The following is a 12,325-nucleotide window of genomic DNA, read 5'->3' as shown; positions in this document are numbered from 1 at the left end:
TGGCACCTCTTCCTGCAGTGTTTACTTGGGTTTCCTGCCTCCAGCCCAAACGGTTTGTGCAATTTACTCCACCCCCGGGCGTCCTCCCGCCGAGCCCACTCCACTGTGATTGGTCACACTCCCAAGCACTCCCGAGGACTTCCGGACAGCTGCTGAACGCCTTTTTGTCCAATTACTTACACAAAATAAACACAGTTAGGACACTGATAAATTGTTACTTACAAATTGCTCTTCTGACTCTTCATAACGACCAAGTAAAGTTGGAAAGGCGTCGGATTTCAGCAACAGTTTGTTGGATAGTCCAGCTTCGTATTGGCCCATGTTCACAAAACAGTCCCGTGTGAAGTGCCGTTGACAGATATTTTTTTCTTGCTGGCCGGGAATCAATAACTTCAACCACTTCTGCCTGATGCTTGCCTCTTTAGGCACACCCGAACAAACATTTCCTGGGAGCCATTGCTCGACGTGCTAACACCGTGAACAGACCAAAGCAGAGCGGGGGTGCTGGAAGTCCGGGTTGCATTGATGTCAACGGAACTCAGTTTAAAAAAAAAAAAAAAAATGGATGCAGAGCCGTCCAAAACGGCTTTCAGGGCTCACTTCCAAATGCGCAAACCTCATGATCTGACGCGTTGGCACGTTTAACACGAGAACACAACATTGTAACAACACTTATAGGTCAGAAAGAGGAAAAGCATAAAAGGTCTTTTAAATAATTCATTGACTATATGTTCAGGTCTGTATTGGCCTCCGTCTGGGTCCGCCAGTTAGGGATCCCTGCTCACTGACCAAAATACTAACCAGGGAATTTTAGAGTTGGTATGGAAATATGTTTTTGCACAATGTTTATGAAGGGCCAAACAATTAATTTAAAAAAATATCCCACAATAGGCCGTTTTTTTCTGCAGAAAACACATCTCATTCAACTTAAGTTGGTAGTAATTCAAATATGTGATAATACAGAACACCCCATTTTTACATGTGTATGTCTTGATGCGTCATTGATAATGTTTTTTCAGCAGGCGTTGACAAGTCGCACTTTGTTCGACGGTTCTTCACAGCAGCATAGTAGCGTCAGGCACCGCGATAATGACGCTTTTTTATATAGAAATCTCTCAGCCTAATAAATCTTACGCTACCATTCATCAGTGGTGAGTACCTGCACATATTATACTTTAAAACACGTTTAGACGTACAGCATTCAGGGCTTAAACTGGATTGTGTTGCAAGTCAACAATGACAGGCAGGTTTGGAGGCGGAGTGGCAAGCTGTATGCCAAAAACACACATTTTTATGGGCATCTCCATTCAATTCATTCATAATTTTGGAATCTGGAATTAAACTAGTAATTTTTCAGCTTTCCCCAGTCCATATTAGATCTTGACATGATGACATTTATACCTAAATTTGCTACCCGTTTACTATTGAGTGCAACACAGCCTAGGTATCTTTCTTAGCATATTAATGTAAAAAAACACTGTACACAAATTCAAACCAGTGGCAGTAAAGTCATCTTACCTTCCAGTAATGAGGAGGAAAAGGGTGAGGATGACTAGGAGGGTAAAACCGCCCACTGCTGCTGTGACGATGACCAAAACCTGACCTTGGTCAGAGGCCAGGTCTGAGGCTGGAGGTGATCCATTTGAGGGAAAAATAGGGATGGTGGGCCATAACGGGGAATATGGAAGAAACAGAGACAGACAGGATAAACAGGATGAATGTAGTATAAAAAAATAATGATACAGGTGAAGAGAGATAAAGGGAATTTGGGCAGGATGACAGGAAAGGAAAAGAGAAAAAACGGACTGTCAGTGAAAAATGAAATCATAGATCTTCTCCATCGGTGCACCATAAATAGACCATGCTCTCTCTCCAACGGGAAATATTATAAAGATGTTTGATCAGTTCTTTGTGATGCAAAACCTCTCCATCAGCTTTCTTACTGGAATGATTCATAGGCCTGCTTCTGTTTAATTAATATTATTCATTCATTAAATTGATTTAGTTCATGATCATTTGGTTAAATTGGTCCCATTTGATATTCATGATTTTCCCCGTTTTCTGTGTGTCTCGTCACACGGCTAACGTAGCCTGGATAATTGAAAGATGATTGGTATTACCCAACTTATTTCGATCATATTTCATGCTTAATGAGTATGAATTGCAGATCAGGGTGCGTGGTCACAATACTCATGGCGAGGCCCTTTGATTTTGTACAGTATGTGGGTGTCCCGCCGTATTTAGTGTGTCAAGATTGTGTTTGACTTTACAGAAAAAGGAGTATGAATGGTTAATTCTTATACAATGCTACTTCGGTTTTCGTTATGAGTCCATTCCAGAAAGGCCCGTCAAAAACAAAATGGTTTTCTCCAATAAAAAAATAATGTAACTCCGATGGATCGGTTCCACATTTTGCAGCCAGTTAGCAGAGAAGCCAGCAGGCGCTTGTGGAGTCATTTCAGCAGACACAGACATGGCTGGATCTGAAAGCTCTGCAGGTGGTATTGGAAATTTCCGATTCTCAGGGCATTGAATTAATCGCACACGGACTGTGCAGGCTGTCTTTGAAGAGGTTTCACCTCTCATCCGAGCAGGATTCATCATTTCATGGTCAAGGACTACGTAGGACAGCTCTAGTCAGAATATATCGCAACAAGAATCTCCAGGTTGTCTTAGAAGATGTTTCGCCTTTCACCTGTCGCCTTCATCAGTTCATGCTCAACACTCGGTAGGATAGCTCTAGTCTGACAAGATAGGACAGCTCTAGTCAGAATAGATTTCAACTGGGCTGTTGGAGTTGCCTCAGAAACGTTTCGACTCTCATCCGAGCAGGATTTATCAGTTCATGCTCAACGACGAGGTAGGACAGCGCTAATATGACTAGGTAGGACAGCTCTTGTCACAGTCAATTGCAACTGGACTGTTCAGGTTGTCTTAGAAGACATTCCGCCCCTAATCTGAGCAGGCTTCATCAGTTCATGCTCAAAGAATAGGTAGGACAGCTATAGTCTGACTAGATAGGACAGCTACAGTCAGAATAGATCACAACTGGACTGTTCGGGTTGTGTTAGAAACGTTTCGCCTTTCATCCAAGCAGGATTAATCAGTTCATGCTTAACAACTAGGTAGGCCAGCTCTAGTCTGACTAGGTAGGTCAGCTACAGTCAGAATTGATCACAACTAGACTGTTTAGGTTGTTTTTACGCAACGTCTTCTAAGACAACCAAAGTCCAGCTGTGATCGATTCCCTGAGAATACCCGAATGAATGCGAATATTCACAGGCATCTGGGATCAGAACCCAATTCCGATACTGGATTCAATCGGCTCCCTCCCTAACAAATGGTGTTATTTTGCAGCCATAACAACAACCGAGACAAATTTTTCACAATAACTTTCACCAAAAAACAAATCCTGAGCATACGAAAACCGAGGTGGGGAAATGGCTGACAGGTACGAGGGTTGAGTCAAACGTGCAATCTTTTCATTGCTGGACCGCCACTCTACCCCCATTACAGGCATTACTGACCACTCAGAGGGAGTTGAAGTGCTCACACCAGACGAATGTCACAGCCCCACATATTCCTCACACCAGTAAGGATGTGGCGGAGTGATGCGGCTATAATGAGGTGTGTGTGAGAAGACAATGACATTCAGCCGAGGACAGAATGGAGGATGCAGTGTGAAGGATGAGGAAACAGGATGACAGGAGAGCGATAAAGACAAATAAGAGTGAAAGACAGCGGTAGAAGTGACAAAGACTGATGGAAAAACAAAAGGCAGACTGACTGACAGACAGACTGACAGAGACAGAGAGGCCGGCAGGGGCCAAATCTGCTTTCACTTTCAGATAAAAGGCCAGGCAGTACAAAGGCTTGGCCAAGCGCCGTATGATCCACAGATAAAGCCCAGCTCTGCAGCTTTGGATGGGAGAGAGCCACTGTGAAGCCAAACACCCCTCAACAATACCTGACCCCACATAAAAGGGCAGCTGGACCTTTTGTATCTTATGATTAGAATTGCAATAAAGGTGCTGCTAGCACATGTGTGCCTTCACAAAAAGACACACAAATATTGATTTCATATACACTAACCATCAGAACTGCATTGTCAGACACCTTCTCCAATTGTATTCAATTTGTTGATCGATATTGTGGCAGATATCCTGACATTTACAAGCTCTTCACGAGTAAACTTGCAATCTTACAAGTCTGCCCGGCTTTTGAGTCTTCAAATTGAGTCAGAAGCTGCATGTTGTCATGGGTTAAGGTGGCCGAAAAGTGCAAAAACACTTTAATAAACTGCGAAAAACTTTAGCATTTCAGAAAACAAATTAGTACGGCCTCGTGACTCACGTAAGAAAGTTACACCTGTAACGCTCTCGTCATTAACTACTAGTCTACGAGGGCACACATCTCCCGCTATTTTAAGCAAATCTTTTTATGCATAGCAATGCAAGTTGATTAATTAAGGATCATGATGCATTGTTTCCAACAAATTGTGACTGTTGTGATTTGTTTATTGTTTTCTGAAATTTAAATTTTTTTCTGCCTTTTGTTACTAAGTTTGCTGAAATGTAAATTGGTTTCGCCTTCTGTTAATGTGTTTTCTGAAAATGGAATTTGTTTGGGGTTTTGTGAATGTGTTTTCTGAAATGCAACATTGTTCTGAGGTTTGTTTGTGTTTTCTGGAATGTTGATTGGTTTCCAGTTTGATTATGTGTTCCCTGAAACGGCCATTTATTTTGCCCTTTGTTCATGTGTTTTCTGAAAATGTAATTTGTTTGGAGTTTTGTAAATATGTAATGTGTTTTCTGAAATGTTTGTTTCGACTTTTGTTGGTGTTTTCGGAAATCTAAAGTTTATTTCGCCTTTTGTTAATGTGTTTTCTGGAAAGTAAAATTTTCCCGGGTTTTGTGAATGTATTTTCTGAAATGGTAATTGCTTCCAGGTTCTGTTAAGTTTCTGAAAAGAAAACTTATTTCACCTTTTTGTTGATGTGTTTTCTGAAAAGTGCATTTTGCTCATTTGTTTTCTAACATGTTAACTTCTTTCGAGTTTTGTTGATGTGTTTTCTGAAATGTACGTTTTGTTCATTTGTTTTCCGAAATGTTAATTGGTTTTGACTGCGGTTAATTTGTTTTCTGATATTTTAAAGTGTTTCACAGCTTTGCGGCGATGGAAAAGCAAATGCCACTAAAAGTAACACAGACTCATACTGCAATGTGTGTAATAACCAGAATCCCAGAAGAACTCTCTAAATAAACTCGATCCAATCACAAAACAAGGAATAGCTCAGCCAGGCCCAAGGAGAGGTAAGGGGCTTATTGGCTGAGACTCACAAGGAGCTGGAGCAGCATACACTGATAGGACAACAAGCTGCAAAATGAACACAAATCAGGAAGAACACTGAACAGACAAAAACAAACTGAACTGTGTCATTGAGAAACAAACCATCTGGTGTGTTGATTTCAGGAACAAAACAAATCTAAGCATATGTTTGGCAACAATCTACTAAAAACTTTAAAATGTATGTGTTTCTGTACAGCATAATGCGTCTCTGTTGGTCAGTTGTACATTGTGATGGAAAAAGGCTCATTATCGCTCAACACTGTTGTCTGTTTCAAAAAGTTGCTGTTTTGACAATGTTGGAGACCCAAAAACACTGTGATACCAAGTGTTGTTTCTGTGTAGGCTCGGAAAAGGTTGAAAGTCGTGGAAATATTGACAGATTTAGGACGTGTGAAACAGAAAACAGTGTTGCATCAACTTAACCATAATATCAAAACATTATATGCAATCATCCAATCCCATCAATGTTACAGATAACCCCGGTAACGGTATAGTAACTTACAATCTCCTGTGGTTTTGTATTCATATTTGGTGGCGTAGGAGCTGTATCCAGCTGGTGTACGGGTGCGAACGCTGAAGACGTACCAGGTGGCTGGTTTTAAACCTGTGATGATCACACTGGGATCCTTGGTGCTTGTTGAAGAGTAACTCAGCTGCTCGTGTTCCTGGGTTGGAGAGAAATTGATCAAGGTTTTAGGCCAAATATTCTCTACCCATTAATGTTTATGGTTAAAGAGATAATAACAAAGCATCAGACAAATCTGGGTCGCCCAAAATTTGAGGTTCATGTGACAAAACTGCATCATTAATAGACTATTGGACCAAATGTATTGTATCTTATATAATAACCTGCCAAAAACAATCGCCTGATCTGGATACTGGGCAGTTTATTTGGGCCTTTGTTTTTACTGGACCCGGACCAGCACAGTACCTTCTCATAGTATTTGATCTCATAGTCCATGATGGGCAGTGTTGTTTCTTTTGGCTGCTGCCAGGAAAGAGCGATGCTGTTGGGAGACGCCCAGTCTTTCTTCAGAGGTCCCACCAGCGATGGACCTGGTTGAAAATCGGAACATTCAATTTGAAAAATGAAGACACATTCATTCCATGACGATAAAAACTGCATTTACAGTATAAACACACGTTGGTACAGGAAATTAGACTAGAATTAGGTGTTCTTTCTATTTGAGTTGCAGTACCTCAGTCATTGTCACTGGCTGTCACTTACATCTCTCCCAAGAGAGTAAAAACAATTTCCGTCTGGTGTTAGTAACGGCATGAATATATGCGGTATTTAACCAAGGGGTGATGTTTGGGAAATCAGATAAACAACAACTATGCGTGTCTGCTATGAGAAATTACATCTCAAATCTTTCTTCCAGTGGCTCACAATCTAAAAAACAATAAAATAGAGGTAGAATTCATGTTTAATACTGCCAGGCTTTTATATTGAAGCTGATTTTGCACCAAACAGGAAGCCAAAGTGTGGACATTTGAATGCGGTATTAACTCGACAGTATGTTTCGTCATGCTGCTTAGCAATAATAAGGAAGTTGACAAGATGGCACGCTCTCTGAACCTGCTGACCAAAAACCTGACAAGCGAGTCGAAATGTAAAATTCGAAGTGCACTCAAAACCAGTGTTCATTCACATCATAAAAAAAACATAATAAAAACATGCAAAAAGATAAATTGCTCAATGTTAAGTTCAGGAAAAGCTTTGTGCTTTGCTGCTGGTGTGTGCTAGAAGCAAAACAGTTCAAGGCGCCTCCCATGCTAATTAACGAACGTGATGGTGGTACACAAAAGGTAACGACTGTTATTGCATTACTAAAGTTCCTGTACTTGGTCAGTATTACCTGTGTAGTGAAATTGTGTGCATATTTTGCAAACAGCACATCAATAATGATTTCCACTGCAAATCATTATACAGGACACAATTACAGTTCATATCAGAGCCCAAACCATGACATTGCTGTCAGGTTTTTGTGTCCTTTTTTCCCCAATGCCCAGGATTAAATCATCAATCAGAAAAGACCAACGTCCCAACGTCACGTACACAGTGAGTAGGGTAAAATACGGTGCATTCAGCATGGCTTGAAATAAAGTGGCTGACTGTGTAGGTGCACTGACATGATTTAATAATAATGCTTGATTAACACCTGTCCACTTTGCCAGCAATCAGTGTGACACATCCATGCACACTCTCAATCACTGCACATCATAATAAGCTCTAGTCCGTTCAATCTACTGGGAAAACCCTGCACGCAGCATTCCTGCTAGATCATTTAGCCATAATTGAAAACAAGTGGAGGAAGCTACATCTTCTTTTCTTGCAGTAAATTGTATTTGCTTTGCTCAATGAATTTTCGCTGGATAAATAATTGTGCTCAGCTCCCAAGAGAGGTCAGCAGATGTAGCTGCCCTGAGATTCATTATTATATATTACACCGTCATGTTACAGAGCTGACTCATTATATGGACATAAAAGGTAGTCCAACCTTTCTCAAGGGTATTCCGAGTGAAAGATGACAGGAGACACAGTGAGATTATTTTATTTTTAGATGGGCACTAAAATTCCTTGCAGGATTTCATAGTATTGCTGGTTATAATGGCATGGAAGCTCAGGGTTCAAGGGAAAATGAGGCATCGTTGCTGGATGTTTGAGGTTGAGATTAGGAGCTAGAGGCCTGGGGCTTTTGAAACAAGGTGAGACCAGACGAGAGCTGCAGGGCCTTGAGCTTGTTAACCAGGTGCCCAGAGACTCACTGCTGGTGATCTGAGCTCAAAATGACCACCTTTGTTCCTTTCATCCACTTTGTACAGTCTTTTTCTCCATCACCAGCCTTTTTGTCTTGATTCTGTTCTTATCAGACTGCTTTATTTTCTAATGCCTTCGCACATGCCTTCAAATGCATATCTTAATGGCTTGTTCAAGGGCTCTCTGAAGCCGCCAGTCAAAAAAGTAAGCACAAGAATGGCACCGAGGAAAGAGCAGAACTGCGCCTGACTACGCAGCACTGTATTTATGTTTGCCCTGCCATATATTAGCAGACCACTTCATGGTTCACAGACGGCGACAGAATTGCAGCTTTTTTCAAATGAGTTTCATGTTTGTTTGTCTGTCCTTCAGACTACTCTCTGGTTCGTGGAGAATTGCATTTGTGCTCGGAACAGGTAACAAACATAAACAACTTGTGCAAAGAAGAGAATGACGGAGCAAAACACATAAAAGATGGGACATACACAACATTTCTCATAGAGAGGTTTGCTAGGATAGTCTTATGAACTGAGACAATGAGAATGGGGCAGGTTTGGTTTGTTCACCTTGTTCCACTTACAGAAAATGGCAGAACTGAGTATTGCTATTTGACCTGATGATGTAATGGGGGTCTGTCTTAAATAGTCAGCAAACTCGAGTCAACGTAAATCCTCATATTGCATTAGCATTAATTCATCAAAGGAAGGTTTTATCTGATCACAATCTGTCTGGTGGATAACGTAGTCAAAGCTGCACTTTGGGAATTAAAGGCGGCGATGTTTGGCATCCAGGGCTGGGGTATTGGTCCTGACAGAGAGCAATAAACACAAACTCAATTTTCCTCGAGACCCACAGATTCAAATTAGCCTGCAAGTGCAAAATGCACACTTGCAACCAGACATACTTCTCAGCCAAATCTACTCTTACTGAACTAACTTAGGCCTCATTGATTGTTTAGATGCCGCTAAATGCTCTACATCTGAAACTCAGCTCTCTTAATTGGTGCCAATAACTTGGCCGGTGAATTATTAGTGAAGTTCACCTTACTGTGAACTCTGGAATAGGCACTCTGTGGCAGCCAAAATATAGTAATACCACAAATCCCTGTAGCTTTGCTTATGAAGTAAGAACAATCATCATGACAAAACTCTACGAACCAACGTTGCTGTAAATGATACAGTATGTACACTACTTATAATCACAGTCTATGCTCAACACCTAATACACCTAGGACGGGCCCCCAACAACAGCTTTGTCAATTAGGGACCGATTAGTATCGGCCATTTTCCGTAAAAAACACGTGATCGGCATATGTCAATAAACGCACTTTCAAAGCCGATCACAACAAACGATCGTCGTGTGTGCGGCGGCGACATGAATGTACATGTGTGCTGTGTCACGTAGGGTTGACAACACCCTTATTGAGCCGAAAAGGAACTGATTTTGTCCCGTATCGCAGCAAGAATCAACACTAGTCTGTAAAACCTCCAATGGTTTCAGTTTGACAACTTGACGCATGCTACGCCAATCGATGCCAGTGCGTTTGATCACTCCCTTGTCAAAACTATTGCCGTTTGACTTCTCTTGCATCTTTCTATAACGCTTTGCCTAGCTGTCCGCAGCTAACTAGCTAGCTAGAATTATCCTCGTAGCTTCTTGTTCTCTGACTCCAAATGTGACTTTTTAACCACAGTGACATTTTCCTTTTAAAACAAACAAGCAATGCGGTTAGTTTGGAGCACATTTTTCTTAATTTCAAATTCCGAAGCTTGCCTCCTTTTTTCCTTGGCGGCATGACGTGATGTGAATTGGCGGCACATCGATGGTGAGTGACGTTTCAGCGGGCCTCTTGTGTTTCAGCACCTCTGCACTGTCCACACCGGCGGCCGCTGGTGGATTTTCCTTAATTCCTTTTTTCTTTGGCGTATGAAGCTACAGTATATGAATAAGGCAATACTTCATAGGGACGTTTCAGAGGCAGCTGGCTGCGTTTTTTTTTTTTTTGAGTGTGATTACAATGTTTGGAATGCTGTTGGAATACCGTTAGAATATTTAGAATGCAGTCAGAGTGCAGTTAGAATACCTTTCGAATGCCGTTTGATATTTTTCCAGAGAGTTTTTAGCATTCTCAAAGCATTCGGGTTGGCCACAAGAATGGGCACTAATATTTGGAATGCACTCAGAATTTTTAGAATGCACTTCGAATATCTGGAATAAACCACAAATTTTCATTCCAACGCATTGTGGCTTGTTGTACCTCTAGTATGACCAGGCTATGAACCTGAAACCAGCTTGCTACATAACTTAAGGGCAGACAAAAGTAAACAGAAATACGGAACTCCACACTTTTGTCAGTTTTGTTCCAGCAATCTATTGTTACCATTTCACAGATGCTGAAAGCTTTCTCCCCACTCGTGAACCCAAAATGTTCCAATCCCGTCATTTTCCGTCTTCCTCCGTGCACCAGGTTTTGATTGGTGTTGCTGAGTTATGTTGACTTGTGTTGCGTTTCAGATTAGACTTAAACCAGGAGTTAACTGGCTGTTTGCAGGACAGGACAGGAAGAGCAGCAAGAAGTACAGTGTCAACCAGTGATGACATCATGGAGGAGCGACATAGATGGGGGGGCAATGACTTCCAGGTGGGACTTGAGAGAATGCTAACAGTTATGAATGAACACAGATGGACCCACGCAGTGTATTAATACCACAACAAGACTGAGTCACCAATGAGTAGGATGTTTGGCTGTACGGAAACCGAGACAAAAAAAACAAAGACATATCCAAATCCTACTAAAACGGAGGTACCACTCCGACTAGACATAGTGGTGGCAATATTGTTTATGTTTCTATCGCAGTAAAAATACGATACGGTATTTGAAAAAACGTCGTATGTCTGTAGCTTCGTGACAATGGAAACCAAATTAGCCTTTCAAAAAAGCAGATGATCCCACCAAACACTGAAACCTTTTCCTCTATAAGCAGCTGATGGTGCAGTACGTGTTTATTTCCAAATGCAGACATCTGAAAGATTTACTTTGACGACACGGGACGCACGGCAGCTGTCTCTAATGATTGTGTATTATTAGAGCTGCAGCATGTAACCTGCCAGAGGACATCACTCTCTCTCCGAGAGACAGGAGCATTGGAAAGCCATTAGAAACACCAGTCAATTACAATGCCCAATGGATAGATTTTGCAGTCAAGCGTGGTTAAGCTCAACATAAACTAATGGGGAGTCTTTAAATGAGCTTGACCTGCATATGATTTTAATTAGCTTTCCTGCCCCACAGGCTTCCATTAACTGTTTAAAAAAAAAATCAATACAGTGGGTATTGATGCAGTGCAAGAGCTTAAACGATGTCCGAACGCTTTGCTGATTCACTGTTGATAGAAAGAACGAGGGAGGAGAAATGCACATCACGATGTTGGTATTATTGTTTACGACAGCCATATTGACAATGTCCGTCTAACAAACCTCAAAACCGTGCTTGTGCTCCAGGGACACTAATCATTACCCTTCGTTAACACTGGAGGTCATTCAGGTTGCACTCTGGGCCATCTGCTCGCTATAATAAAGTGCTACCGTGACACCACAGAGATGGTCAAATAAGATTCTGGGTGCGAGAAAGGTGCAATTGCAGACATACGGTACATCTTTTTATGGTATATAACAGAGGTGTCAAAAATGTGGCCAGGGAGCCATGTGCGGTCCACAGTTGCTTTTTGTTTTTGGCCCGCGGCACATTCTAATTTAACAAGAAAACTTTAAAAGACGGCCGCACGGTGGTCTAGTGGTTAGCATGTTGGCCAACATAGTAACAGTCTGGAGATCGGAAAGACCTGGGTTCGATTCTCCCTTGGGCATTTCTGTGTGGAGTTTGCATGTTCACCCTGTGCTTGCGTGTGTGGGTTTTCTCCGGGTACTCCGGTTTCCTCCCACATCCAAAAACATGCATTTTAGGTTAATTGGCAACTCTAAATTGTCCATAGGTATGAATGTGAGTGTGAATGGTTGTTTGTCTATATGTGCCCTGCGATTGGCTGGCGACCCGTCCAGGGTGTACCCCGCCTGTCGCCTGAAGTCAGCTGGGATAGGCTCCAGCATGCCCCCGCGACCCTAAAGAGGAGAAAATGGATGGAACTTTAAAAAACATGTCGTAATGTCATCAACATAAAGTTGAAATATATTTTTTGTTTTTGAAAGTCGTAATAT

The 12,325-nt window shown here is 41.7% G+C and overlaps 1 protein-coding gene across 4 annotated transcripts in view; it reads right to left on the bottom strand.

Annotated features, from left to right (window-relative positions):
* epha6 (eph receptor A6) overlaps positions 1–12,325 on the bottom strand; it is a 245,183-nt gene that overhangs the window by 25,410 nt on the left and 207,448 nt on the right. For 2 of the 4 annotated variants that reach the window (XM_054786681.1, XM_054786682.1), the window contains exons 6-8: positions 6,281–6,405; positions 5,852–6,014; positions 1,519–1,627 (exon numbers count right to left, since the gene is read on the bottom strand). In XM_054786681.1, the coding sequence (XP_054642656.1) occupies positions 1,519–1,627; positions 5,852–6,014; positions 6,281–6,405 (397 nt within the window). The other 2 variants (XM_054786683.1, XM_054786684.1) reach the window with 2 other exon arrangements.

Source organism: Dunckerocampus dactyliophorus, chromosome 9 (genome assembly GCF_027744805.1).
Source record: "Dunckerocampus dactyliophorus isolate RoL2022-P2 chromosome 9, RoL_Ddac_1.1, whole genome shotgun sequence".
Taxonomy (NCBI): Eukaryota; Metazoa; Chordata; class Actinopteri; order Syngnathiformes; family Syngnathidae; genus Dunckerocampus; species Dunckerocampus dactyliophorus.
The sequence above is the reverse complement of the archived record's forward strand: the minus strand, read 5'-3'. Positions and strand labels throughout refer to the sequence as shown.